General features: G+C 47.6%; 2 protein-coding genes across 2 annotated transcripts in view; one reads left to right on the top strand and one right to left on the bottom strand.

Moving 5' to 3' along the window:
* Nucleotides 1-27,193, bottom strand: part of LOC142598991 (scavenger receptor cysteine-rich domain-containing protein DMBT1-like) — an 87,489-nt gene that overhangs the window by 37,293 nt on the left and 23,003 nt on the right. Inside the window, 5 exon segments of the mRNA XM_075738502.1 lie at nt 198-203; nt 753-1,085; nt 3,307-3,312; nt 19,691-20,005; nt 23,839-23,850. Of these exon segments, the coding sequence (XP_075594617.1) occupies nt 198-203; nt 753-1,085; nt 3,307-3,312; nt 19,691-20,005; nt 23,839-23,850 (672 nt within the window).
* On the top strand, nt 15,297-17,772 carry LOC142599006 (CD5 antigen-like). Its single transcript, XM_075738534.1, has 3 exons — nt 15,297-15,653; nt 16,236-16,565; nt 17,470-17,772. Exons 1-3 carry the CDS (start codon nt 15,335-15,337, stop codon nt 17,502-17,504), a joined length of 684 nt encoding a protein of 227 aa, XP_075594649.1. The 5' UTR covers nt 15,297-15,334; the 3' UTR covers nt 17,505-17,772.

Genomic DNA, 27,193 nt, shown 5'->3' with positions numbered 1-27,193 from the left:
TTGGAAATGTGGTTCGCTGTTCAGTGCTGAGTGGAGCAGTGTTTGGGAAATACTGACCTGAAGGAGGGCAATGGGCAGTCTGTCAACATCCCAATCCCCTTTCTACTTCCTGGTGTCCATGGCCCACTTCATGAAGATTGACTCCTTAGTTCACCATGATGTAGAGTGGTAGGGCACGCCTTCAAGGCTTCCCCAACCAGTTCCTGGAGCTCAGCAGTCATTAGCATAATGCTGTGATGTCCAGGTTAGGGCTGGCTCACAGACAAATGAGCCACAATTGAATTTCTCATCCGTGTCTCGGTCTAGAGAATAAACATATCCACCAGGAGAGAGTATTGCCACAAAATACAAATGGAAGGAGGCCATGTAAATGCTCAACTTCCCTGGCATACTTCAGCCATGAAATATGTACATGGAAAGTATGTGCATCCCGTTGGGGATCCTTCAGTCTCCCTGGCCATTGACTTCATGGTGATGGCGCAAGACGCAAGAACAATGTGGATCAGGGGAAAAAAAAAACCCCACAGTCTCTGTTCTGCCTCAGTATTGAAAGAGCACAAACACCACCACCCCCCACACACACTGTTTAACTGGTAGAACTAAGCTGAGTAACGTTGTCCTTGGCACGGTACAGGTCAGTATCCTGAGCCCTAAGGCTAGCACTGACAGAGAAATAAAGTTTTGCAAAGAGGCTTGAAAACCTCCCTCTACACAGCACAGCCTCTTGGGGTCACACAGGGAGGGGTGTGAACGTGAGTTACCTGAGCACACAACACCTGCATCTTCTCCATGATTGCAGTTATGCTCTCCCCAGGGTCTGGTCCTGCAGGCAGAAAGGTCAACTTCTGTACCAGTGCAGTTCATGTCATCCAGCCAGATACGACCAGTTCCTTGACCAAAGTGAGCCGAGCCAGGGGCTGACAGTGCTTCCCCACAGTCCAATTGTCTGCATACGACCATGGCATCAGACAGATCCCAGCCATCATCACACACGGTTCCCCAGTGCTGTTCCCAAAACACTTCAAGGCGCCCAGCGCAGCGGTTGGGGCCACTCACAAGCCTGATGGGAGCTGAGTTGGCAACACCTGAATCCCAAAACAAGCCAAGGTGGAAAATGGGCATGAGACAAGTTTTGGCTGATAGTGGAGAACATAACATCTTGCTCTTGCAGGAATAATGCCATTTTGGGTCTGTCTGGGGAAGGATTGCCAAAATGCTCACCACTGTTTTTCCATCAGGAACATGATAAGAAAAGCTTGTGGGCTAATTAGCGGTGTCAATTTCTTGCACAGATGGTGTTAGGACATCTAACACATCTCTGCGTCTTTATAAGCAGCTGCAAGCTCTTAGTCATTTAGTTCTGACCATGGGATTCCTACTAATATGTCCCTCCCAGAGACATTCCAGATATTCAAAACCTTGGATGAGAACCAATCATTTCCAGCCATGGAACAGTCCCAAAACATGACATGCTATGTGACAACTCCACACCACAGAAACCCTAGACTGTACCATGCACGCAGTCAGGGAGATGAGAGGAAAACCTCACATTATGGTCCTTAGAGAGATGGAGGTCCCAGAGTAAGTGCCTCCACACAACTTCGCTAAAATGAGCAGCTGTTTCACCAAAGGTTTGGATCAGTTACTGCTCCTTTCACCCAGAGATCTCCAGCAGGTACCAGCTGCACCTCACAGAGCATGCAGGAGGTAGAGTCAAGTCTTCTCCATCAGCTAATCAGGAGAATGTGGTTTACAGAGAGAAGATCATTGGCCACGGAAACAGGTTTCAGACCAAGGTCTCTTGGCCCCGAGCAGCTTATTTAAATCTCCAGATCAGACATAGCATCATTCTGCATGACATTTTAGGATAGCTGCGTGTGCTGACTTATGCTCCACTCTCTACTGCAAATACTGACCTGCCAGCAGGACTCCTGCAAGGGAAGCTGAAACAGAAGAAATAGAGGATGTTAGTCTGAGTCTCATGAGCTCTGCAAAGCACAGAGATTCAGGACAGCAAAACACCAGGCAAGAGACAAGACTCTGTGTGCTCTGTGGGAGCTCACCATTGCTCTCTGACTCCCAAACCCAGCTGTCAATGGGCTTTGCTCATCCTAGTGCATGTCCATGGGACTTTCTTGATGAAGAGATCAGACAAGGACAGAAAATGTAAAAAACAAAAAAAGTCTACTGGAAAAAAAAAAATGTTTGGGCAGATAATGTGAAAATACTGCAACAGAGCAGATGGGATTCCTCTTGTCCAGATTCAATCACCTGAAAGTCAGTGTCCAGGCATATTACATTACATTACATTATATTCTAGACTAGACTAGACTAGACTATCTAGGCTCCTGTGACAGCCAGTGGCAAGAGTGGAATCATGGCTGAGGCACAGCCATCTCATCCTAGGGTTGGTGTCCAGAGCAGAGGGTCAAACTGGGGCTGGAGGTGCTTGTCTCTCCCTGGACACTCTGGATGTGACACCCAGCTCTTATCAACAGCCAGGCAAGAGGTACACCGTGGAAGGAAACTGCTGAAATTGTGATGAGTTGCAAGCAGCATGACTTGGTGGTTTTCTCTCTGTCAGGGCCAGACCATGGAGAAGCATTGCCCTCTCTGAACTTCAGGCAGGCACCCGACAAAATTAACTCCAGGACTGCTGTCAGGAATGCAGACATGAATGCAATGAAATGCAACGGGAAGAGCTATGGGCCTGCTAATGGGATCGTGCAGAGAGGCATCTTCAAGGTGGAATGCATCTGGAGGCTTGAGCAAAGAGACTTGTTCCCTGAGGATTAACTAGAGGTTGAAGCAAACCCTGGGAGGGAAAGCCTGAGGAAAAGCTTGCCAGGATCTGTTTTTCCTGGAAACTCAGGAGAAGGGGACTTTGTGCCCACTGTAGAAGGTCAACAGCAAAGAAAAGCTCAACACAAACAACCACTTCTGCTCCTAAATGCAGCAGTCTGGCAAGATCCCAAGCACTGACCAACGACTTTGGGCAAGGGCAGAACTGCTGACACCAGGACAAGCATTAGCATTGTTGCCCGCATAAGTCTTTTTTCCATCTGCCTTTTTTTTTTTTTTAGCTACTTTTAACATATATGGACTGAGATGTCTAATGGTTATCCTCCTTCTCTGTAAATTTTTTACCATGAGGACAGTGAAACTCTGGCACAGCTTGCCCACAGAGGTTGTGGATGCCCCATCCCTGGAAACATTCAAGGTCAGGTTGGATGGGACTTTGAGCAACCTGATCTAGTGGAAGATGTCCCTGCTCATTGCAGGGGGCTTGGACTAGATGACCTTTACAGGTCTCTTCCAACCCAAACTATTCTACGATTCTATGAATCCACACAGACTAGGAATCCACAGCTGTGAAACAGGGGAAGGGAACCCCACCCTTGTGTGCTGCTGTCTTTGCTCATGAGGCCTGGGATTCAGTTCCCAAATGAGACACTGCTCAAGGTGTCTAGGTATTGGTGCCAAGGTGGGGCAGCATCCAGCTGTCCGCCTGTGGCTGTCTAGTGACATTTGAGGGGATCTGAGTGTCCACACAGCCATCAGATATGGATCAGATATCACCGATTGCCTTTCATTTCCTCTCCATGTCCCATTTCCTTTGTGGTTTGGGCTGTAGAAGAAGCAATAGTGGAAGACAAGAACCATTGGCAAAGAGATGCTAAGCCAAAAGCAAAGAGAAAAAAATATCCCATCTCACTTACCCCCAAGACATGCCAGGAGCACAACCCTCATGTTGGCAGCAAAGATACTGTGTGCTCGTTGTCTCCACAGGAGAGCAGGGCAGGGCAGAGGCAGGACATACCCCCAAGGAACCAGCTATTTGAGAAATCATGGCTCCTCCCCTCCACTCCAAAAAACCTCCCTCTGTGCCCAGTCCATGGTGCTCAGGATTGTGAAATTGGCCTGGTTCAGGAATCTGCTGATTTTACTCAGTGGTGCCCAGTGACAGGACAAGGGGCAATGGACACAAACTGGAACACAGGAAATTCCATCTGAACGTGACAAAAACCTTCTTCAAGGGTGACAAAGCACTGGAACAGGCTGCCCAGAGAGGCTGTGGAGTCTCCTTCTCTGGAGAGATTCAAAACCCACCTGGATGCCATCTTGTGCAACCTGCTCTAGGTGATCCTGCTCTAGCAGCGGGGTTGGACTAGATGATCTCCAGAGGTCCCTTCCAACCCCTACCAATCTGTCCAGGGAGTGTGTTGGAGAGACAAGAGTTTGTACAGCTCTGAGGTATTCCTCTGCTTAGACTGTACAACCCAGAGACTACAGACCACCTCTTTGTCTTCCCCATGCCAAGGAAGAGTGTGAAGATACCCTCGGGAGATGACAGACAAGGAGACAACATCCCTGGCAGAAATGGAGGCTGGGAGTGGGTGACAACTCACAGGGAAGGTGAATGAGGGTCAGGGTAGCAAGTCTTTCCTTTGCAAAAGACAGTCCAGCAGGTGCAAGATGAAGGTGATGGGCCAGAAACGCAGGCCTGAGTAAATACAAATCGCAGGCTACAGAGGATCATGGCCTTCTCAGAGACATGTATCAGTCCGAGTTTAAGTCAGGTGCATATTAAATTCAGTATCAAAGCTGTGTGTGGTGGAGACCATTGCATCCAGCTGAGCGCAAATGAATCATGGAAACATAGAATAGTGTGGGCTGGAAGGGACCTTTAAAGGTCATCTAGCCCAAGCCCCCTGCAATGAGCAGGGACATCTTCCACTAGATCAGGTTGCTCAAAGCCCCGTCCAACCTGACCTTGAATGTTTCCAGGGATGGGGCATCTGGGCAATCTGTGCCACTGTTTCATCTCCCTCATCACAAAAAATTTCTTCCTTATATCTAGTCTCAACCTACCCTCTTTTAGTTTAAATCCATTCCCCCTTGTCCTAATGCAACAGGCCCTACTAAAATGTCTGTCCCCATCTTTCTTAAAAGCCCCCTTTAAGTATTGAAAGGCTGCCATAAGGTCTCCCCGGAGCCTTCTCAGCACTCCTGGGAAAGATGACGGTCACACAGACATCTCCTAAACAGAAGTGTCCGGGTTTCAGCAGGGATAGAGTTAATTTTCTTCCTAGCAGCTGGTATGGTGCTCTGTTTTGGATTTAGGATGAGAATAATGTTGATAACACACTGATGGTTTTAGTTGCTGCCAAGCAGTCAAGAACTTTGCAGCTTCTCATCCTGCCGCACCAACAAGAAGGTGGGGGGCACCCAAGAAGCTGGAGGGGACACAGCCAGGACAGCTGACCCAAACTGGCCAAAGGGATATTCCATACCATATGACATCATGCTCCGTATATAACGGGGGGGGTTGGCCAGGAGGCAGGGCAGCTTGGGAACTAGCTGAGCATCAACTTCAGGTGCTGAGAAATTGTGCTGTTCATCACTTATTTAGAATATTATTATTATCATCATCATCATCATCATCTCCCTCTTCTGTCCTACTAAACCCTCTTTATCTCAACCCATGAGTTTTACCTTTTTTTTTCATTTTTGCTTCTCTCCCCCACCCCACTGGGAGGGGGCAGTGAGCGAGCGGCTGTGCAGTTGTTTTAGCTGCTGGCCCAGCTATACCATGATAAGGTGGACCTCCTGGTCCACAAGTCTCAGGTGAAGTTTGCTTTTTTCGCAATACCCATAGGTTGTTGCACCACAGCCTGTTGTGCTTTGATACTGATTCTTGGGTTCTTCCTGCTTGTGGGAAGTCCAGCCAGTAATTCCTGGTTCATATTTGTACAGTTGATTACTCACTTGATAGTTAATCCCAACAAACCTGTATTTGTTGATAACGTGGGCTACGGGGCCCATGTCAAGGACATCACTAGGAAACTCCCCAGCCTGGTACAGCCCTCTGACTATTACCCACTGCTGGTCCTCCATGTGGGTGGGGATGAAGCAGAGACACATACCATGAAAGCAATCAAAAGGGACTTCAGGCTCTTAGGGCAGTCACTGAAGGATTTGGGGGGCGCAGGTAATATTGTTCTCCCTCCTTCCAGTTAAGGGCAGCAATGTTGGGTGTAACAGGCAGAGACAGTCCATAAATGCATGGCTCCGTGGCTGGTGTCAACACCACAACTTTGGGTTCTTTGACAATGGGGCGGCCTGATGAACCCTGATGGGATTCATCTCTCAAAGGGGGAAGAGGATCTTTGCCCAGGAACTACCGGGGCTCATTGACAGAGCTTTAAACTAGGCTTGAAGGGGGAGAGGGATAACATCAGGTTTGCCAGCGACATGTTGTGGGATGAATGTGCCCAGGTTGGCGGGACGGGGCACTGGCAAGGGCTCTCGGCCTACAGCTGAGAGACGTGCTGGATGCACTACAGCACGCTCGAAGCCTAGAGGAGAAGCCTAGCTCGAGCCAGGGGCTCCAGATGCAGCAGGAACCAACAGGATAACACTGGGAGAATACACCAAAAGAATTCCAGCCACCCCAGCCAATAAGTCAGCCTCATCAGGCACACAACTGAAACGCCTCTACGCGAATGCACGGAGCATGGGGAACAAACAAGAGGAGCTGGAGATGTGTGTGTGCCTGCAAGGCTATGACCTTATTGGCATTACAGAGATGTGGTGGGATAGCTCCTATGACTTGAGAGTTGGGATGATAGGGTACAGGCTCTTTAGGAAGGACAGGCAGGGCAGATGAGGAGGGGGTGTCGCCCTCTATGTCAATGACCAACCGGAGTGCATGGCGCTCCACCTGGGGATGGACGAGGAGCCCACCGAGAGCCTATAGGTCAGGATTAAAGGGAGCGCTGGGGCAGGGGACATCATAGTGGGGGTCTGCTACAGGCCACCTGACCAGGGGGACCGAGCAGATGAAGCCTGCAGATAGGCAGATAGGAGCAGCCTCATGCTCACAAGCCCTGGTCTTTATGGGGCACTTCAACCACCCCGACATCTGCTTGAGGGACAACGCAGCTGAGTGCAAGCAATGCAGAAAGTTCCTGGAATGTGTCGATGACAACTTTCTCCTCCAAGTGATAGAGGAGCCCAGAAGGAGAGGTGCCATGCTGGACCTTATTCTCACCAATAAGGGGGGGCCGGTAGGGGACGTGAAGCTCAAGGGCAGCCTTGGCTGCAGTGACCACAACATGGTGGAATTCAGGATCCTCAGGGCAGTGAGGAGGGCGCGCAGCAAGGTCACTACCCTGGACTTCAGGAGAGCAGACTTTGGCCTCTTCAGGGATCTGCTTGGTAGAATACCATGGGACAAAGCCCTGGAAGGAAGAGAGGCCCAAGACAGCTGGCTTCTAATCAAGGGTCACCTCCTCCAAGCTCAGGAGCGATGCATCCCAACAAAGAGGAAGTCAGGCAAATCCACCAAGAGGCCCCCGTGGATGAACAAGGAGCTCCTGGGCAAAGTCAAACAAAATAGGAAGCCTACAGAGGGTGGAAGCAAGGGCAGGTAGCCTGGGAAGAATACAGAGAAACTGTCCGAGGAGCCAGGGATCAGGTTAGGAAAGCCATAGATAGAAATTAGTCTGGCCTGGGATGATTTCATCATCAGACCTGCTGTGTTCATCAAGCTTTACTATCCCTGGCATTCTTGGGGTGAACACTCAAGCATTTGTTGAGTTTCGCCATCGGACCTGCTGTGTCAAATGTGCCTCTGTGCACCACTCCATGCAGCCAAGGCATGAACCAGCTCATGTTCACACCGCTGAAGGTTAGCACCACACAAAGTGGACTAGCTATGCTCATTCTTCATGGTGCTTGGTTTGGTGGGGTCTTTGTTCCACGCCTGGGGATATATTTGCATTGTTTTTCAGCTCAAAATGGTCGAAGTAGTAGGAATTACTTCTTTTAAGCCTGCCAGAGAGTTGTTTTCTATAGAATGAAGATGAGACATGTTGGGTGCACTGGGGAGTGGCAGGGAAGTGTGTGCATGGGGAGAGCAGAGCTGTCTACAACAGAGCCAGAGCTGAGAGAGGCAAAAGCAGTCTGATACCTCTCTACGCAGCTTGTCTGGGGTGAGCTCTGGTGTGAACTGTCCCTCAGCTGGGCTTGGCCTTTCCCTGGGGAAAATATGTGCTTTGGTCTAGAAGACAGGGTCGGATAGGATTAGCATGTGTGCCATATAAACACAGAAGGAACGATCAAGAAACTAGTTGACGAAAAGATATTGTGTCTGGGACCTGATGTCTGTGCCCTGCATTCTCTCTCGGGAGGCCATAAAAACATGTTCCCCGAGCATAGTGATTACTTTCTATGGCCTAATGGATTTTTAATTAATCTTTTAATGGATTATTAAAATGGCTTATTAAAACAAAAAAAGAAAAAAAAGTCCCTCCAGAAAAGGCAGAGATGCTGCTACAGCAATAAGGAATGGGGCAGATCTTCTTTGTCATTAAAAACCTCCATGATTGCAGTACATGGAGAGGAAGAGCAGAAGTCCTTCCTCCACTGAGGCACTATATGGTCTGCTGTATATCCAAGGACAGGGAACTTTAATGCCATTAATTAGAAGCAACCAACGCCTCTTGTAAATACGGCAGCCATGCAGTCATCGGCAAAATTAGAAGTATTTTCTACATGTTCCCCTAGGAGTGCAGCAAGTATTCAGCTTTCTTGCAAAAGGACTGCTCTTTTGAAAACTTTAGGTAATGCGATATGCTGATAAAAGCAGACTGAAAAATAAATCCATGAGGAGTGTGCAGAGTTTGAGAAGTGGCAAATATTGGCTTTGAGCGGCATAGGACACTTGTTTTTTTAAGACAACCAACTAAAGCAGCAGTTTCCCTTTCGATTCTGCTTTGTTTTCCAAGCAAACAGGAGAGAAAATGGGATTAAGAAATGTTTAAACACTTCAAAGAGGAATGTTAACCCACCTCCGGGTAGGAGGTTAATGGTGGAAGTGGGAAATTAAAGTAACCCATCACCTTCCCTGCTTTGAGTTAAGAAATAAATTAAGCAAAACTAAAGACTACAGGGAAAACCTCAAAGTATTACCATTTTTTCTTTCTTTGCAATCTGAGTGGGTATCTGCATTTTTCAGAGCAGCCCTAAAAGAAATTTATCTGCTTTTTTATATAATCAACAGTTAATAAATAACTGTAGGTTTGCCCACCTCCAAAAAGTAAGCATACTAGCCTAAATAATTATTAAACATTAGGTAACAAATATGTTTGTAAACACCTTGGCATGGATGAATTTGTTAGTTAAAAAATGGCATCATCTGTATTTTAGAAATACATAGATCATCATACTCAAAGGCATTAAAATATTGTAAGCAGTGTTCGCTTAGTTAAGATATAGAGAAAACAAACAGAAAAAAATATTAAGTGTTAGATATTTTTAAATCTTCTTCTTAAAAAAACCCATCCATATTACTGGGGAAAAAAGAAAAAAAAGAAAAGAAAAGAAAGGATTTTAAACTGCAGCCAGGCCATTTAAGTTAAACTTTAAGGAAAAGCCTGTGATTATACAGATTGACAAGTATTAAAAACATTAACACACAACAATTCCAGATCAAATATTTGAAAGCTAAGAATGAATTTATGCATGCTAGCCTTTTATAACATAGTGATGAGGTATGACTATATTAAATTAATTTCTTCAGCACTAAGAAATCCCAAACTTACCCAAACCAGAATCCACAGCAATTTAGAATGAATCAAAATTAGTTACTTAATCAAAGTTATCACTTTAAAATGAATTAAAGTAGAAACAGAGCAGTGAAGTCTTGTTAAAGAAAACTCATTTGTGATAAAGTGGAACAGAAATCGAACACATCACGCTTTCCAGGGGCCCGTGCAATTCCTCTGCTGCTGCAGCTCCAACAAGACATTCTCCCCATGTTGCCCTAAAACTGGGGTTTGTTTACCGGGTGTGCAACACACCAATATACACACAGAGCAGAAGTATCTTATTGCATATTTGTGCAGATGTGGGTGTCTGTCCAAAGACGGCACGCCAAAACTCCAAAACAGGGGTTATTTATACATACAACATTAACACATTCATCTTTCTAATACATATGCATTGATGTTCTAGTAAATGATGGGGTTAGATTTCTTTGTCTAGCATGCAAACTAGAACACATGCTCAGTTCTTTTCTCCACCTTTCTCTTTTGAGTAGGTGGGATAATTGGGGCAGGAGGTCCACGGGTCGGTGGTCACAATTCCCCGTGCCGGAATTACCTTTCCCCTAGTTTCCCGGTACCATTGGCAAGTCCAAATGATTCTTCAAGACTTGGTGGTCAAACTAGTAATTTATCAGTTACACTTCTACTTCTTGACAATCACATCTTCGTTAGTACATTGTTTGGATAAACATTAACTAGCACAGGGGTAGGACTATACAATGGTCGTCCTTAGCAGCAATAGTCTGGGTTACATTTGATTTTGCTGTAACAGTCAAGGTGGTCCTCCAGGTGATATTAGAAGATAAAATATGTATCCCCCCCCAAACTGATAGCAGTCTCTGTCTGTGTATAAATCAATGTGAAATGTAAAATGTAAAACCTCCCCACTCTGGTAAGCATTGCTTTCTTCTGAGGCTATTTCGATGGACTAAAAAAAAAAACCCCAACAAATCCCTTCATTAAAATCGTGCGCACACTGCAGAGGGGAAGTTTTAGCAAGTGAAAAGGCACGGGGAAGGGCGGTTAAAAGGAAACTCATGCTGTTGTGTCTGACAAAATGTTCCATGCAAAGACAGCGTCATCCCACCAGAGGGAGTTGCAACCTCAGCCGAGGTGCATCGAGCGTGGTGTGAGCCAAAAAGCAAGCTCTGCTTCTGCCAACACTTCTGCTGTTTGTGGATTTGGAAGCCAGGAAGAGCCTCCCTTTTCTTCTGCAGGTCACGGGAAGCTGCATTATCTCTGACAAATGGCATGCTTTCCCTAGAGATGTGCAGTTCCCTTTATGAAGTGTTCATTTTCATCCAGCCAGTCGCCACAACTGCACGTCTCTGATGACCAGGGCAGTAGATATTATTCTGTATAAAGCATGAAAGTTTTATTAGCGACTATTGCTTTGCGATGAAATGTGCTCTTGGAATTAAGTTCCCTGCCCCCCAAAAAACCCTTAGTACCAAATATGCTTACACCATTACAAGTCTCACCATTAATTTCTTCTTTTTTTCATTTGAATGCTACAAAACACATACATGTGTAACTAAGCTGACAAGAGAACCTGGAAAAATGAGCTGTACCTGGACACCTGTCAATACGTGGTGATGATGCGCAGTGAAGTGAAGGTCCAGAGCTTGAACACCTCCACACCTCTGCTCTGGCAGGATTTGGAGCTTGTGTCTGTAGCCACTCATCCCTGGGTTTCTGCCCTGGTACTTCCAGTCTGTGGTGGGCTATCTGCAAGCAGGACTTTTGCTGGAAGAGGGTGGATGAGCATCCGAGGAGCTTCTTGCTCTGCAGATGGAAGAAACTCTTTGGCTTCTTTTCCAGGCAAAACTTCAGCGTGTAGGACTCCATCCATTCTGCATACAAGACAGCCTAAGGGCAGACTCCCATTCATACAGAAAAGGGTCAGTCAAGACACAGAGACCTAGAAAGTCTCTGCAGCTTCAGGAAAGCTCACCTCATCCACGACCAGGCTAGATATGCATACGCATACCAAAGACCTTGCCTTCGGGTGATGCATCAGCCAAGAGTTGGCGAACCCTGCCCTCCATCTCCACTATCCTACAAATTAACCTCTTGTGTGCCTGCTGTGACCCTCTCCCATGACTGTTTCTGGATGCCAGTTCAGTTGTGTCACTCAGAGAGGGGTCACGAGTTGATGTAGAAAAAGAGGCAGAGGCAGGCTACTAACGGAGTCTGGGAATTAATGAGTTGGTGGCTAACAAAAGCACAGTGTTGATGGGATGGATGGTCTGGACACACCCCAGCCAAACATTAGCCCTCACTGTTTGTCCAGGGCCTTTCTTCAGAGCTGGTAAATGTTTCACCACACCCCAGTACCAACGTACCTTCTTGGTATCATCCTCATCACCGCTTAAGAATGGGCTGTTATTTGCAGAGAGGTGTTTCCGAAGGTTTTGCAAGAGTTTCATGGATCTCTCCTCCGCCATCCCTTTTCCAGCTTGCAGATCTCACAGGTGAGTGCTCGCTGTCTCCATCTACACACAGATGTCATCCATGAGGCATAACATGGCATAACAGCTACAACACAGAGCATGTCATTGCTGGTCTAGTGCGGGACAGCAGAGATGGGAGTGACGCCGTGCTGGTCAGGATGGCCCTCCAGGTGCTCAGAGGAAAAAAACAAAACCAAACAAAACAAACCCAGGTTGCATGGGTACAGTTATGTCCTTGAGCAGCTCCTTATTGGCAACTTTCTGCTTCATGCCCCAATTTAGTTTTGGCCCTTATTCGCTATCATCCAAGCACACTCCCAGGAAGAGGCTGACTGTAAGTGTGCACTAGCTATTCCTTTGAGCATTAAGCTTCTGTGAGCAGAACGGGAGAGGGTTTTTGCTGTCACTGCTGGAGGCCTAAGCAAGAGGAGTGCCAGAACCTCAGCCAAAGCAAGGTGCTCATGGAAAAGGATGTGGCACTTGATTTCTCCCAAGATATGCTTCAAGAATGAGGAACCCATCTTGTTTCTGCAGAGCTGTTCTGTACTTGACAAAGATTTGCTTTGTTTTACTGGTTAGTTGGAAGCTTTAGGAGAGCTGTAATGAATAATGACAGGTCTGTTGTCCCAGAGAAAGCCTGAGGAACCTCACCAGAGTGAGTGATGCTGGGAGAATAGGGAGGAATTCACATGCTATTTACCTTGACAAAGAAAACATTTACTTCTGAGAGCACCTGAAATGACCCTCTCCATTGCAGTTCTACTCTCAGGAACTTAAGGCCACAGGAAGATACCTCAAGCACATCAAGAAGAGGAAAGGCCACCTCATCCAAAAGAATGATGAGCTTTTGGGTAAGTGGGTGAGTATTTCTTTAAAGGGAACATAGCTGAGGTAGAGACATTTAAAGCAAATTCAGTAGCAGATCTAGTGACAAAATGAGCTTCAAACAAAAGAACACACTAAGAGATGTTAATGCTTCAGGAATTGGAGTTAACATTTGAAGAAATTAAAAGTCATGTATTCGAAGTGAGAACTAAATTCCTGAATTGAAATGTGTAACTTACACTAGAGAGCTTTTTAAAAAAGATGAGTAATTTGTTCAATAGGTATCTTCCTCAAGTGGAAGAGAAGATCAAATACTAACACAATACGTTTTGCCTGCGTAGTAATCTATCGCATTATTTTTTACACAAGAAGATGACTGCACCTGAACTTAGAAGATGTCAGTCATCAAAATCTGGCTGAAAAATATCACTCAACAAATGTTTACAACTGAAAAAGCAAATGAGCTTTACAGCCCTAAAAAAAAAAAAAAGGGTTATAACTCTTGATACCAAACTTAAACAAGTCATAAGAGTTGGGCCATTGTTAGCCCTTGGCAAAATTGTGCCGTTGCCTTATCTCAGTTGGCAGACAGCCTCACCTAGTGATCAGCAAACAGCACATACCTCCAACAGCCATAACTTTTGACGATCAGTTCCTGTGCCTTTCATCACCCTTACAAACTGATGTTTATAGAGAAAAATCCTTTCCTACTTTGCCGGAGGGATGTAACGTTTGCAATGACTGATGTCAAAAATGTGCATGCGTTAGAACATGATGTTTTAATATGAAGGATCAAGCATTCTGCACTAATCAAACCCCTTTCTGTGTGCAAAGCCAAGTTTTGTAAACAAATCAGTGTCTACTTAAAGCTACTTTGGCAATTACACTATAGGACTTAACTCCTTCATGAACTGTTTAATGCCTCAAACTCTCAAAGGTGCCGAACAAGTAGAAGTCTTCACTCTCACACAGCACGCCCAATTTAAGATAGCTAAAGACTTCAATGAAACAAATTTACAGCCATTTGTTCCTAATGAACTTCCCAACACACGTACATGTGCAGCACCAATAACTTACACAGTAGTGCCTCAGCCTCAATGAACATACGGTGTTAATATTTCTCAAATGCTAAATAGTTGGTGTCTGGTGGGAAATTGGGTGGGGGGTGGGGGGTGCATTTCCTGTTTGTTTCTAGCTTAGTTGTACAAATACCGCTAGGCAAAATTCACAAGCACAACTACAGGCTGAGAGCAGCCCCCAGGAGAAGGAAGGACTTGGGGTTGTTGATTGATGAAAAGTTCAACCTGAGCCAGCAATGGGCACCTGCAGCCCAGAAAGCCAACCGTGTCCTGGGCTGCATCAAAAGCAGCGTGACCAGCAGGTCGAGGGAGGGGATTCTGCCCCTCTACTCTGCTCTGGTGAGACCCCACCTGGAGTACTGCGTCCAGCTCTGGGGCCTCCAGGACAAGAAGGACATGGAGCTGTTGGAGCGAGTCCAGAGGAGGCCACGAAGCTGATCAGAGGGCTGGAGCACCTCTCCTGTAAGGACAGGCGGAGAGAGTTGGATGGGTCTTTGGGCAACCTGGTCTAGGAGCAGTAACTGATCCAAACCATTGGTGAAACAGCTGCTCATTTTAGCAACGTTAAACCAGAAGTCAGGATATCCTTGATGCTGGGATCTGATCTCCATGAGATGGAGGAATGCCTGGGGTCCCCTTGGCTCCATGAGCCAGTGTGGAGGTGCTTCAGGGTTTCAGACCCTGGCACTTTTCAGTCCGTGAGTTTCTTGCACTACAGCACCCCAGATCCCTGCAAAGGGAATACGGAGAGATTTGGTTCTTCGTACTAGGGTGGCAAACAGCATTGTGATTGGAGGTTTGGCAGCTGGAGCCAAGTTTGGAGGGAGATGGCGTGTCCTGGTGGGTTCAGCAGCAGGAACAGGACTCAGTAGGTCCCTTCCACTCCCGAGTGCTGACTATCTGTAGGTCCACAACAGCACCCAGCAGTCACTGCCAAGAGCTGAGCAAACCCAGCCCTTCCCTTGGGGAATGGGTAGAAACGTCTCAGTTCTCTCCTCCCTGCTTCCAGGCCTTGTAGCAGCGTTTGCTGGGAGACACTGGCCTTAAGCATGGGGAAACTTACCCAGAACATGAATGCGCTGGGGTAGGTTATTTGGGGGGGGCTACACCTCTCCCTTTATGTCTGAAAATGAACCCTGTGATTTGTATCTCAAAACAGCCTTCTGGTCCCACAAACACCTATGCCTTTTGGCCATTCCCAGTTCAAAACCCAGCTCCCAACCACCAAAGACTTGGGATGCTAGAATACCCTGGGCTTTTCTTCCTCCTCGTTTGGCAATAAAGAAAGCCTCACTGGGGAAGAAGAGCCCTCTTTCTCATTCCCTGCCTTTACCTGGGGTGTCTGCTCTCTCCAGAAGATGTAGACATGACCAAACTTGAGATTCGCCTGGTGGATGGTTCCAATCCGTGCTCTGGGAGAGTTGAGGTGCTTCACAAGGACGTCTGGGGGACCGTCTGTGATGACCAGTGGGATTTACGGGAGGCGAGGGTTGTGTGCAGGCAGCTGGGCTGTGGGACGGCACTATCAGCTCCTCGGGAGTCGAAATACGGAGAAGGCAAAGGCCAAATCTGGCTGAGCGACGTGAACTGCACAGGGACAGAAGCGTCCCTCACCGAATGCGAGGCGAAGCCATGGGGAGACAACATCTGCAATCATGTGGAAGATGCTAGTGTGGAGTGCTCAGGTAACACCCCCCTCCATCTCCCATCCTGCAGATGCTAGGCAGTAGGAAGGGCAGATCCCACCACACACATGCCCCCTGCCTAAATCAGGGCTGGTCCTAGGCCCCAGTGCGGTTCTGTGGATGTCTACTGGTGGGAAGAGAGGGATGCAGCTGAATAACTCATCCCATTGCTGGGTGCCAGCCCTGTGAAGCAGTGCAGTGGTCACCCATTGAGCCGGGGGGGGGGAAACGTGGATGTACCTGACCCAGGGGCAACATTAAATCCTCTCCTGCCTGAGAGTGCTCTGGTCCCTTGTCCCACCTCTGGCCTGCAGGATGACTATCATCAGCCGACTCCTTGAACCAGACACACAGTAGAGCTTGCAGCCATCCATGAAGACCAGGATAGCTTCCTCCTGCTCTTTCCCACCGCCCCTCTCCCTGGGTTTTGTGTCTTCCTCCCCACCCCAGAGAAGCCCATCCCTTGCCACATCTCCGGTGTGCTCAGAGACACCAGAGCCTCTACTGAGCAGGCAAGCTTTCCACAGGCAGCGGGGTGTGTAGGAGGCTCCCTTAACCTTTATTTTCTGGGCATTGGTGCAGAAGTGGACATTCCTGAGGAGGGGCCTGTCCGGCTCGTGGATGGCCCAAACAAGTGTGCTGGGAGAGTTGAGGTGCTCCATGAGAACCGGTGGGGCAGTGTGTGTGACGACCACTGGGACATGAAGGACGCCAAGGTGGTGTGCAAGCAGGTGGGCTGCGGGTCACCGCTGTCAGCTCTGGGAGGTGCCCGCTATGGACGAGGGTCGGACATCATCTGGCTGGATGATGTCGAATGCAATGGGACGGAAGAGAGCATCTTTGACTGTCAGGCCAGGCCGTGGGGTGAACACAACTGCTATCACGGAGAGGACGCTGATGTTGTTTGTGCAGGTAACTACCCGTCACCGTGGCATCTGAGGTGATGTGGGGACAGGGTCAAACACTTCTAGCAGAGTCAGCAGGCTGGGCTGCAGGGGACAGAAGGGAGGAGGGCTCCCCCCAGCTCAGGATAGTGCTGGTGGAGGCAGGGAAATGGATAGAGCAGAGAGCCGTAAGGAATATAGAGCGTCTGGTTAGGATGGATGTGGTGGGACCAGCTGGTGGGAGAGGGGCATCAGTAGAGCGGGGGGAAACACACCGGTGACAGTCTGGCTATGGGGTGGATCCTGCTTGGGGAGATGCTGACAAGGGACTTTTGTGTAGGGCAAGGCTCCTAAAGGGCAGAAAGAGGGAAGGTAGGGCAGCTTCTGGGGCTGGAGGTAATGACGAGCATCTGTGGGGGCAACGGTTTCTGGGGCGAGATGCCTCTGTATCGGTACATCATCAATACTCAGTAAATGTCTAGCTGGACTCTCTGGAGCTCTTGGGAGCTGAGTTCCTGACTTCTCATGCCCTGATTCGTGGGAGAGAAGCTTGGACAGGCCCTGCATGGGTGAAGGGAGGAATCCCTGGGGGTCTTTGGCTGGTGTTGTTATGGATGAGCAGGGCTGTAAGGGCTTGGATTTCACCTGGGTGCTGCACCGGGTCATGCTGTCAGGACCACGTGCTGCAGTCCTCTGGAGGAGGCAGTGCGTTGTGCATCAGGGTCAGAGTCTGCTCTTCATGCAGCCCTGTCCTTGCTGCCACAGGGCCCTGTCCAAAGCTCAGGTGTTGGGTTCCCGACAGCCCCAGGTTCTATAACCCAACCCAGGGACTCCCTTTGGGAGCAGAGTCCTTGTCACTTTGGGGAGGGAATTCTGGTGTCAGGGTGTTCCTGGGAGCAGATTTTGCTTTACCTTGTTCCCCTTCTCTGCAGTTAACAAGAACCTGGAGGAGCCAGAAGCGCCGTGATTGCCAGACTGGCCCCACTGGGTCGTGCTCGTCTTGCTGCAGGAAGATGGGCCAGCAAGATTCGGCCGAGAAGGCAAAGGGCAGGGATGTTGCAGAACCACCAGTGTGCCATAACGGGATCCAGAGTTTGGCAAAACCATTCCCTCTCATCCTTTGAAGGATCTACAAACGTGGTGATAACCGCACTGATGGAAAACCCAGCTCAACACATTATTCCCACTGAAAAGCAAACATCTCAAAGGATCAATAAAGTTCCCCTCAAACGGAACACATGGCTGTCTCATAAATTGCTCGTGGACCTCTGCTGCCTGAGCACATATCTGGCAGAGAGCTGTTGCTCCAACATGATGACTATCTATGTGATGAACGAATACAATGAATATTTATACCAGTGGTATGGCAGCATGCCATTTCTCAGCTCTGCAGAGAAGCATTTGCCTCCGCTGACATTCAGATCAGTAACAAGGGCAGCCATAAGAGCCTTGGGATGTGAACATTGCACAACACAAGCTTATCCAGGAAGGGTTGTCTGTCCCTCCTTGGAACGGACCAAGGGGAATTGCCCTCCATAGGGAACAATTCACCTTTTCCTCCTTCAGTTTTCCCACAGACCAAAGCTGGCACTTGACAACGGGATAATTTCCCATTTCAGTGATGACCAATCAAGACTTAGCCTCCAACAGAGATTTTTTTTTGCGATTTGTTGCTTTCCAAAAAGCAACGTGCTTTGTGCCCATCGGCACACTGCAAATGCTTTACCCCCAGCAAAGAGCAAAGTTCTTCAGCTCAATATCAACACCTCCAAGTTAGTTGACCATCTCAAGCTAGTTTTACGGGAAGGACAGATGACTGGGTCCTCTCCCCCACCTACCCCCAGACCAGTTCATCCCATTCCAAAGCAGGTCTAAAGCAGCTCATATCATCATGCTTGCGGGAGGTGCCCTAGTTCAGTGTGGCTCTGGGGAGGACAGAGATGAGGTGAAGCTGGTGGTGATCTGACCATGACACTGAGCATCACACAGACTCACAGAACACGAAGTTCAGGTACATGTCTACTTTTTTTTTTTTTTTTTTTCCTTAAACAGACGGTGAGAGGAAGCACAGAAGTGGTTTAAGGCTTGGAGGGCCACATGGTTCGGTCTGTCTTATGAGAGGGCAAGCTACGTGAGGACTTCACTGCAGTAACTGAACACTTCTGGGGGGAGGGTACTGGCTACTCAGGGCTGTCCAAACCCATACAGCAAGAGCCAAATGTTTATATTCTGTATCCATACAATCAGCACAAGACGACTTTTGTGGATTAGAGGCAATATCAGCGGGAGAGGATGAACTGAGATGGGAACTGTATGACCTATTGGGCAGGGAAGGCATGCTAATATGAGATGCTTTGAGGATTCCAGTTGACTTCAGGTGGTCAACAGTGTTCCCCAAATTCTCCACCCCTCTCCACCCCTGAGAGAAGATGCCTGAAAACTTGTCTTGTGGCAGGAACTGTGGCCAGTGCAACCATGTGCAGGCATCCACAGAGGTGCCCAAATTAGATACACCATCACGCAAAGCTCCTTCTACAGCCAGGGGAGTGAGAGTCATCTGAGGTGATTCAGAGGGCAGCTGGGCTGTCTTGCCCCATGCAAATGCCTCTCTCTCCATTAACTGAATAGGTTCCCACGGCAAAGATGCCCCTGATTTGGGCACGTCAGTTGGGTGCTTGCATTTCAGTGTGATAGATCTGAGTCTCAGTTGTTTGCTTCTGTACTGCATGCTCTTTGGACTTCAGAAATCGCTTTTGTTTGGGTTAGATGAACGTCGTACTCATGTCGGCTGGCAATGCCATCTCTCTTCTCCACTCTGGAACATCAGTGAGGTTTAGATCCCACCTGGAAAGAAACGTATGCAATCGAGACCTGTAAAAGCAGCTTGCTTTAGCGTGACAAGCCCCTGAAAGTTACTAGTGTTCATACAATATTTACTGATATTTAAAAAATGCAAATAGGGAAAATGTCACATGGAGGGATGGGAATCATCCCTAAAAACACCAAGCTCTGACTCCACACCTCCAATGTCACCCCAGAGTACTTGTGTAAGTCAAGAAAGGTAGACTGAGAAAGGACAACCAGCCCCAACATCCAGCCTAGGAGCTTAGTATCGATTAATGCCTTGTAGGAAGGGACCTGGATGAAGGTTACCTGAGCATACGATGCCCGCATCTTCTCCGTGATTACAGTTATGGACTCCCCAAGGCCTTGCCCCACACTCAGAGAGGGCTGCTTCTCTACCGGAGCATTTCACATCATCCAACCAGATACGGCCAAAACCTTTTCCAAAATAAGCTGAACCTGGGGCGGCCATGGCCGTCCCACAGCCCAGCTGCTTGCACACCACTGCAGCATCGCTCAAGTCCCAGCTGTCATCGCAGATCGTCCCCCACTGCTGGCTATGAAGCACCTCAACTCTCCCGGCACAACGAGTAGGACCATTCACCAGCCGGAGAGGAGGCACTGCTGGAGTATCTGCACAAAAAGCAAGCGAGAAAAGATAAGTGCACACAAATACGCTGCACCTGAACCCTGCTGTCCCCCCTGTAGGGGACAAGTGCCGAGCAGGGTGTCTCACGGATGAAAAATAGATGGCTAAAGAGAACATTCGGGGTTAGCCCAAACTCTGTGTGGCTCTGCACGGCCCACAGACTGGCAGAAATGTCCCAGTTAGAACCAGGAGTGGTATTTCAATCTCCCAGGCAGGAAGACATGCTAATGCATCCCTTCCAAGCAGGCATGTTTCAGATGGTTTGTTTCAATCGCTACTGACGCTACGGCAGCACAGGACCCTGTGCCTGCTCCGTATCAATAGCAATCTGCTGGGCTGAGCTCTGAAATCCAAATCTGATGTTATCTGCAGACAAAGCCTGTACAAAGGGAGCCATTCAGGAGCCGCCAGTTGGGTGTCTTCTCCCATTTGAGATGCACTGGCGCATCCTTGCCATCCTCCAGCAATCATGGGTCTCATAGCTCCAGGGTCATATCCACACTTATCCAGCGTCACCCCAGAGTACTTGTTTAGCCTGGAGAAGAGAAGGCTCTGGGGAGACTTTATTGCGGCCTTCCAGTACCTAAAGGGAGGCTACAGGAAATATGGAGAAGGACTGTTCACAAGGGCATGTAGTGACAGGAGAAGGGTTAATGGGTTTAACCTGAAAGAGGGTAGATTTAGATGAGCTATTAGGAAGAAATTATTTACTGTGAGGATGGTGAAGCCCTGGCACTGGTTGCCCAGAGAAGCTGTGGATGCCCCATCCCTGGAAATGTTCAAGGCCAGATTGTGTCCTGGGCTGCATCAAAAGTGTGACCAGCAGGTTGAGGGAGGGGATCCTGCCGCTCTACTCCGCTCTGGTGAGACCCCACCTGGAGTACTGTGTCCAGCTCTGGGGGCCCCAGTACAGGAGAGACATGGAGCTGTTGGAGCAAGTCCAGAGGAGGGCCTCGAAGCTGACTGGAGGGATAGAGCACCTCTGCTATGAGGACAGGCTGAGAGAGTTGGGATCGTTCAGCCTGGAGAAAAGGCGGCTCCGGGGAGATCTAATTGCAGCTTACCAGTTTCTGAAGGGGCCTACTGGAAAGATGGTGAGGGACTGTTTATCAGGGAGCGTAGTGACAGGACAAGGGGGAATGGGTTCAAGCTGAAGGAGGGTCGATTTAGATGAGATGTTAGAAAGAAATTCTTTACTGTGAGAGTGGTGAGGCACTGGAACAGGTTGCCCAGAGAACCTGTGGATTCCCCATCCCTGGAAGTGTTTAAGGCCAGATTGGATGAGGCTTTGGGCAACCTGGTCTAGTGGAGGGTGTCCCTGCCAGCAGCAGGGGGGTTGGAACTAGATGATCTGTGAGGTCTCTTCCAACCCTAACCATTCTATGATTCTGTGATTCTAAGTTAAGTAAGCATTAGACAATCTCTTTCGCAGCTAAAAGCAGCTAAAATCTGCTCGTATCAAGGCAAATCCAGTGCCCTACATTGTTGTATTAACACAAGCCCTATGTTATTAACTAGCAAGTGCAAGGCTCTATCTACAGGATCTACAAGACTGCAGCGTGCAAATATCACAGCTGGGTGAACCATATAGACACAGCGTGTGTTTCCAGTCTCCCTGCTGCAGATATTGAGCTTCTTGCAGAGCCCTGGCTTTTGGGTGAGCCAGCGAGACCAGGTAGGCTGAGCCCTGCCTACCATAGCATCCCACTGACAAACGTCCCTGTCAGCCTGTGGCCGTAAAGCTATGCATTAAATCAGCAAAAGTCACAAAGAGGTTGAATTCATGCAAACAGAAAGTATTTCAGTGTAAGGTCAGGGTGGCCTCAGGAAGAGAAAAGCACGCTAAGCCAAACCTGAGCAGCCACCTCAAGTTTGGCTGAAAAGTTGGAAAGCAAAAGGCACAAGCAGGAATCCAAGACAGAAAAGTAACACCTGCCCTGAAAGTCTGGGACTCCAAGGAGCCAGGAGGGACAGCTAAAATGGGAAGGTTTGGGCAAGGGTTTATCATAGAATCATTTGAATGTGAAGGGACCTTAAAGTCCATCTAGTTCCAACCCCCCTGCCATGGGCAGGGATACTCTGCACTAGACCAGGTTGCCCCAAACCTCATCCAACCTGGCCTTGAACACTTCCAGGGAGGGGGTATCCACAACATCTCTGGGCAACCTGTGCCAGTGCCTCACCACCCTAAATGGTTTCTAAATGCTCAGATCAACCTGAGCAGTGCCACAAGTAGCCATGCATGGAGGGACAGTCTAGGATCTTGTCTAGCTACAGGGCTTTAGAGGAGAGGCAGAAGAGGTCTCAGGCAACCTTGACAGCACTCCCAGGTGGGAGCAATGACCCCAGACCATCAGAACAAGCAGAAGAGAACATGGACTTGTAGGAACAGCAGTTGTCAGTTGTACAGACTCCACAGAAGACAAAAGTAGCAGATAGGATAGCTCAGACAATAAAAATTGATGGTGCAATATCTCCCTAAGGTCAAGTGTCTAGATGTCTTTATTTTTTATAAAAATAAGAAAGATATTCTCTCCTTTGGTGATGTAGAATACTATATTTAAAAAAAAATAAAAATAAAAGAGAGAGATATGATTAGAAAAGCCTCCTGCAGTCACAAAGCTACAAAAAAACCCCCCTGACTCCACCCTGCAAAACACAAATACGCACTGGTATGACTACTAGTTCTATTAGAATATCCCCTCCACTTTCCAAGCCAAGAATGGCAACTCTTCAAATGCATAGGATATGTCCAAGACAGACATGCATGGTCAGCTCTACGGCCAGGTGTGCTGTACAAGAGTTTAGGAAAGGCTGTGCAGACAAGACCATGTGCCATTGCACCTCTCTTGATCCAGCCTGGTCGAGCCAGGTGATGTGTTTCAATGAAGTAAGGCCAGTTGTGCAAGGCACAGTGGGATTTAGAAGCACAACTTTATCCTTGTGCAGAAAGAGGTGTAGGTGCAGAGACACCGGGGATGGCTCCAGGCTTGGCAAGACACTGTCCAGAAAAGGAAAGTTGTCCTGGGGCAGGAAGCAGTGCCTTCCCTCATTGTCAGTGGGGTTGACACATCCATGTTGAAGTCCTGAGCAATGTCACAGCCTGACGACCTAACTTAAAGAAAGTCTACTAGCCCTGTTAGCTGTGAAAGTTGTGTCACCTTTATTGCACACTCACTCATGGACAATACATTCTGCCTGATGATCTCCACCATGTCAGAAGCTAAGAGAGCTATAAAACTGCAAGGTAAAACCACCAAAATCAGGACCAATTTTTTTCCTCTTTTATTGTCAGGATGCTGAGTGTATTAATAGGCCTTAATTGCTTAATAGGCCTGGAGTCTACACCTGTTACAACAAAATCAAATGTAACCCAGACTATTGCTGCTAAGGACGACCATTGTATAGTCCTACCCCTGTGCTAGTTAATGTTTATCCAAACAATGTACTAACGAAGATGTGATTGTCAAGAAGTAGAAGTGTAACTGATAAATTACTAGTTTGACCACCAAGTCTTGAAGAATCATTTGGACTTGCCAATGGTACCGGGAAACTAGGGGAGAGGTAATTCCGGCACGGGGAATTGTGACCACCGACCTGTGGACCTCCTGCCCCAATTATCCCACCTACTCAAAAGAGAAAGGTGGAGAAAAGAACTGAGCATGTGTTCTAGTCTGCATGCTAGACAAAGAAATCTAACCCCATCATTTACTAGAATAGCAATGCATATGTATTAGAAAGATGAATGTGTTAATGTTGTATGTATAAATAACCCCTGATTTGGAGTTTTGGCGTGCTGTCTTTGGACAGACACCCGCATCTGCACAAATACGCAATAAAATACTTCTGCTCTATGTGTGTATTGGTGTATTTAAACTCAGGTTGGAAATTCAATCCTTACTGCAGCTCTGATACATGTGTGCCTGTCCCCAGCCCTGTTGCTGAGTCGTTACTTGGATTTCCTGGATTGACCTTGGTTCTAGCTTGTTACCTGATGATCATTGTACTGTTGGTAGGTCCCATTGCTATAATTATCCTGCCCTGCTCTTCTGGTGCTGTGGGACTGTTGCCTGTGGGTGAGGCCATTGGTTTGTCTGTGTGGTGGCTGCCCTCAGCTCCTGTCTTTTCTTCCTTTAGAGAACAGTTCTGTTCTTATATCCTCTAGTCAAATGCCTTCACTCACGTGCTGTGCTCCAAGTGTCTCTGTGCCCTGTTCAAACACTTGCATTCAAGCCACATGTGGCTCATTCTACGCCTAGCACAATGTTCCTTTCCTTCCCATCCTGTTAACACTGCAGATTTACATTAATGCTTCAGCATGGCTTTGCACAAACAAATTATGTTACATGCTCCTGAGAAGAATTTAGGAAAGAGAAATGCAGCAGACTGTCCTCCAAATACAGGGAGGGTAGATATGCCAAGGCAGGATGCTTTCAGAAGAAGAGGCAGATGTAGGAGCAGAGGAATGCAGCGCTGCTCTGTCACATGGCCAAAGGCCTATTGTTTCCAGTAAGTGGGTACAAAAAGATATATAGGGTTATATTAAAGGTCAGTAGGAATAGGACTGAAGTGTAAACAAGGAACTACAAAGCCAACTGAAGTTGAAGCAAATACTAAATAGTAGGCTCAGAACTCAAGCTGAAGGAACAATGGCTACTTGAGAAAGACATATCTTGACTGAAAATGTGAAATACTAAGGCAGAACAGGAAGACTAATTGGCGTCTCTCACAAAGATCTGGGCATGAGGACTCAGTGGCTCCCTTCAGAGACATAGGTATTGCTGATACTTCCTCCACAGCAGATAAGATTTGTTCATTGTTCCTCCAATAACTCATGGGATCTCTCCTCTTGGCTTATGGTCTCTGTCCCTCTCACAGCCTGCTCTGTTCCAAGCCTTTCTTTCCAGTTGCCAGCTCATCTGCTCAGTTTTCTTCATGGCATGCGATTCATGACTCTTGACACTTTCTGTGCAAATATGACTGAAAATGTGCTTCCGCTTCCATCTAGGAATCTTCCACACTCCTATAATGCAGAGATGGAAAAATAGGAAAGATCAAATAGATTGAATGACCTGAACATCTGTTATGATCCAAAGGGTTTCTGCATTCAGCCTTGGTCTGTGCCATGGTTTGGGTCAAAGGTAAAAGTCAAAGGTAAGATCACTTGAAGGTCATCAGTAAAGATGACAAAGCCAAAAGCTTCTTGACAGGGACAGGATAGATAACAAGGCAATCGGACAGGCCCTTTACCTCATATTGTTTCTCATGCCTCCAAATGGTCATCTGGGACATCATACCATCACAGATGTCCAAAATTCATCCATAATCAGTGTCCATGGAAACAACTGGTCTATGGCATTGAAATCATCTTCCACAGAATGAATCTGAACTGATGACTGTGAGTTTGGCCCTGTAGGTCTCAGAAAGCCTGCTTTTCTCCAGGAGTGTGCAAGTGAAAAACAGATATTTAAGGAAAGACTAAGTCCTGAAAAATAAATGAATTGCAGGCTAACTTAGAGTTTTTCTGAAAACAAACATTATTTTAATTACCAGTATTAAATACCATAAATGTAGGTTCACCAGTGTTATTTATTGAAGCTGATGTTGAACAGATTCCTTGCAAGCCATATCTCTCCACAGGCCGTGTTTATCTTCTGCTCCCTACTTCAACCTCTTACTTGCATATGTTGTGTCCCTGCCTGGGACAATGTCTCATGTTGCACTTTTTGATCCTGAAGTTCTCCTCACTGCAAGTGGTTTACAGTGACTTCATTAATGTGGCCCCATCTGGTTCCTAAGAGACCCTTCCCCACCACTATAGGGAGACTGTGTTTCACTGTCCCTCAGTGCAGGCAGGAGTTAATTCATACAGTCATTGAGGCAGGAAGGGACTTCTTCATCTAGTCCAGCCCCCTGCTCAAGTAGGGTCAGCTAGATCAGGTTGTGAAGGACAATATCAAGTCAAGTTTTGGATATCTCCAAAGATGGAGACTCTACAACCTCTGTGGGCAGCCCATTCCTGTGTTTGACCACCCTCATAGTAAAAAAAAAAAAAAAAGTGTTTTCTTGTTTTCCATAGGCATCCTGTTCCTAGACAGCATTTAAGAGTTAGAGGAACAGGCAGACACAGAGATCATTCCTGCCTTCTCCAAGAAGTCTTCCTAGGCCATTTCCTGTTAACGAGCTAGTCCTGCCAGGAGAATGGCAGCTTTAGAAGTGCCAGAAACAGTTTGGTTTCTGCCAAGACAACAACAGAGGAGAAAAGATTCAGTGCTTTCTAGCAGGGGTTATTTTCCCTTAATATGTTGATGAACAGAAGAGCATGGGAGGAGGGAAGTAGCATGGGGAGATCCAAGGAACAGGAGGGAGGGGGCCAGCACTGGAGGGTGAAGGGGGAGAGGCCAATTAAGGGGAGGAGTCAGGGTAAGGAATATTTGTCATCTACCTCCTGTCTTGGTCCTTACTGTCTTCTCTACTGCCACCCCAGCCAGTCACTGACTCTGTCTCTCCTACAAGGACTATCTTCCTGCCCTACCTGTCAACCAAGCCTTCAAGAGCTGGATTGTATAAAGTCTCTGCTGCTACCATGGGACCACCAGGAAATCTCCTACCCAGGGATGCCCACAGTGGGAGCCTGGCTACTTTCACTGGAACCAGGATGGAAACTGTGCTCTTGCTCTTGGCATGGCTTTGGGGTAAGTTTTCTCCTTTGCTCCTGGAGAAGAGGGTTCTAGATTCAGCCTGATAAATGGGATTGACCCCTCTCATATTCCCAGACTTAGCAAGGAAATGGGCTTCACGGCTGGAATAAAGGACTGAAGATCCAGGAAGCTTGGGTTTTAACTCCTGGCACTGGAAAAGGGCTTGATGTTTCTGAGACAAGAGAAGACAGTAGTAGAGATGATCATTTGGCTTCCAAAGGTCATCTAGAGATTTAGAGGCATTAACAATGCAAACATACAGAGACAAACCCAGGGAACAAACAAATGCAACCATGACAGAGCTTCCTTTGATTGATCTGTGTAATCCAGAATGTAGTCCTGTTTTTTTTGCTCCACCCGAGTCACAATCTGTGCTGGAGCCAGGACCTCGGAGTGAATAAGCACAGCAGACCTTCGTTGCCTCCCTGTCAGAGTCAGGGCAGCTGCATTTATAGCCTACAA

The sequence above is a fragment of the Balearica regulorum genome, chromosome 33, assembly GCF_011004875.1.
Source record: "Balearica regulorum gibbericeps isolate bBalReg1 chromosome 33, bBalReg1.pri, whole genome shotgun sequence".
Taxonomy (NCBI): Eukaryota; Metazoa; Chordata; class Aves; order Gruiformes; family Gruidae; genus Balearica; species Balearica regulorum.
Note: the sequence above shows the minus strand (reverse complement) of the source record. Positions and strands in the feature narration are given on the sequence as shown.

Bases quoted from the DNA above. Each gene is read 5' to 3' on its own strand.
- LOC142599006 (XM_075738534.1), top strand. From the start codon at position 15,335: ATGACCAAACTTGAGATTCGCCTGGTGGATGGTTCCAATCCGTGCTCT. The intron at 15,654-16,235 runs GTAACACCCCCC...GCATTGGTGCAG, and splicing joins TGCTAGTGTGGAGTGCTCAG to AAGTGGACATTCCTGAGGAG. The intron at 16,566-17,469 runs GTAACTACCCGT...CCTTCTCTGCAG, and splicing joins CGCTGATGTTGTTTGTGCAG to TTAACAAGAACCTGGAGGAG.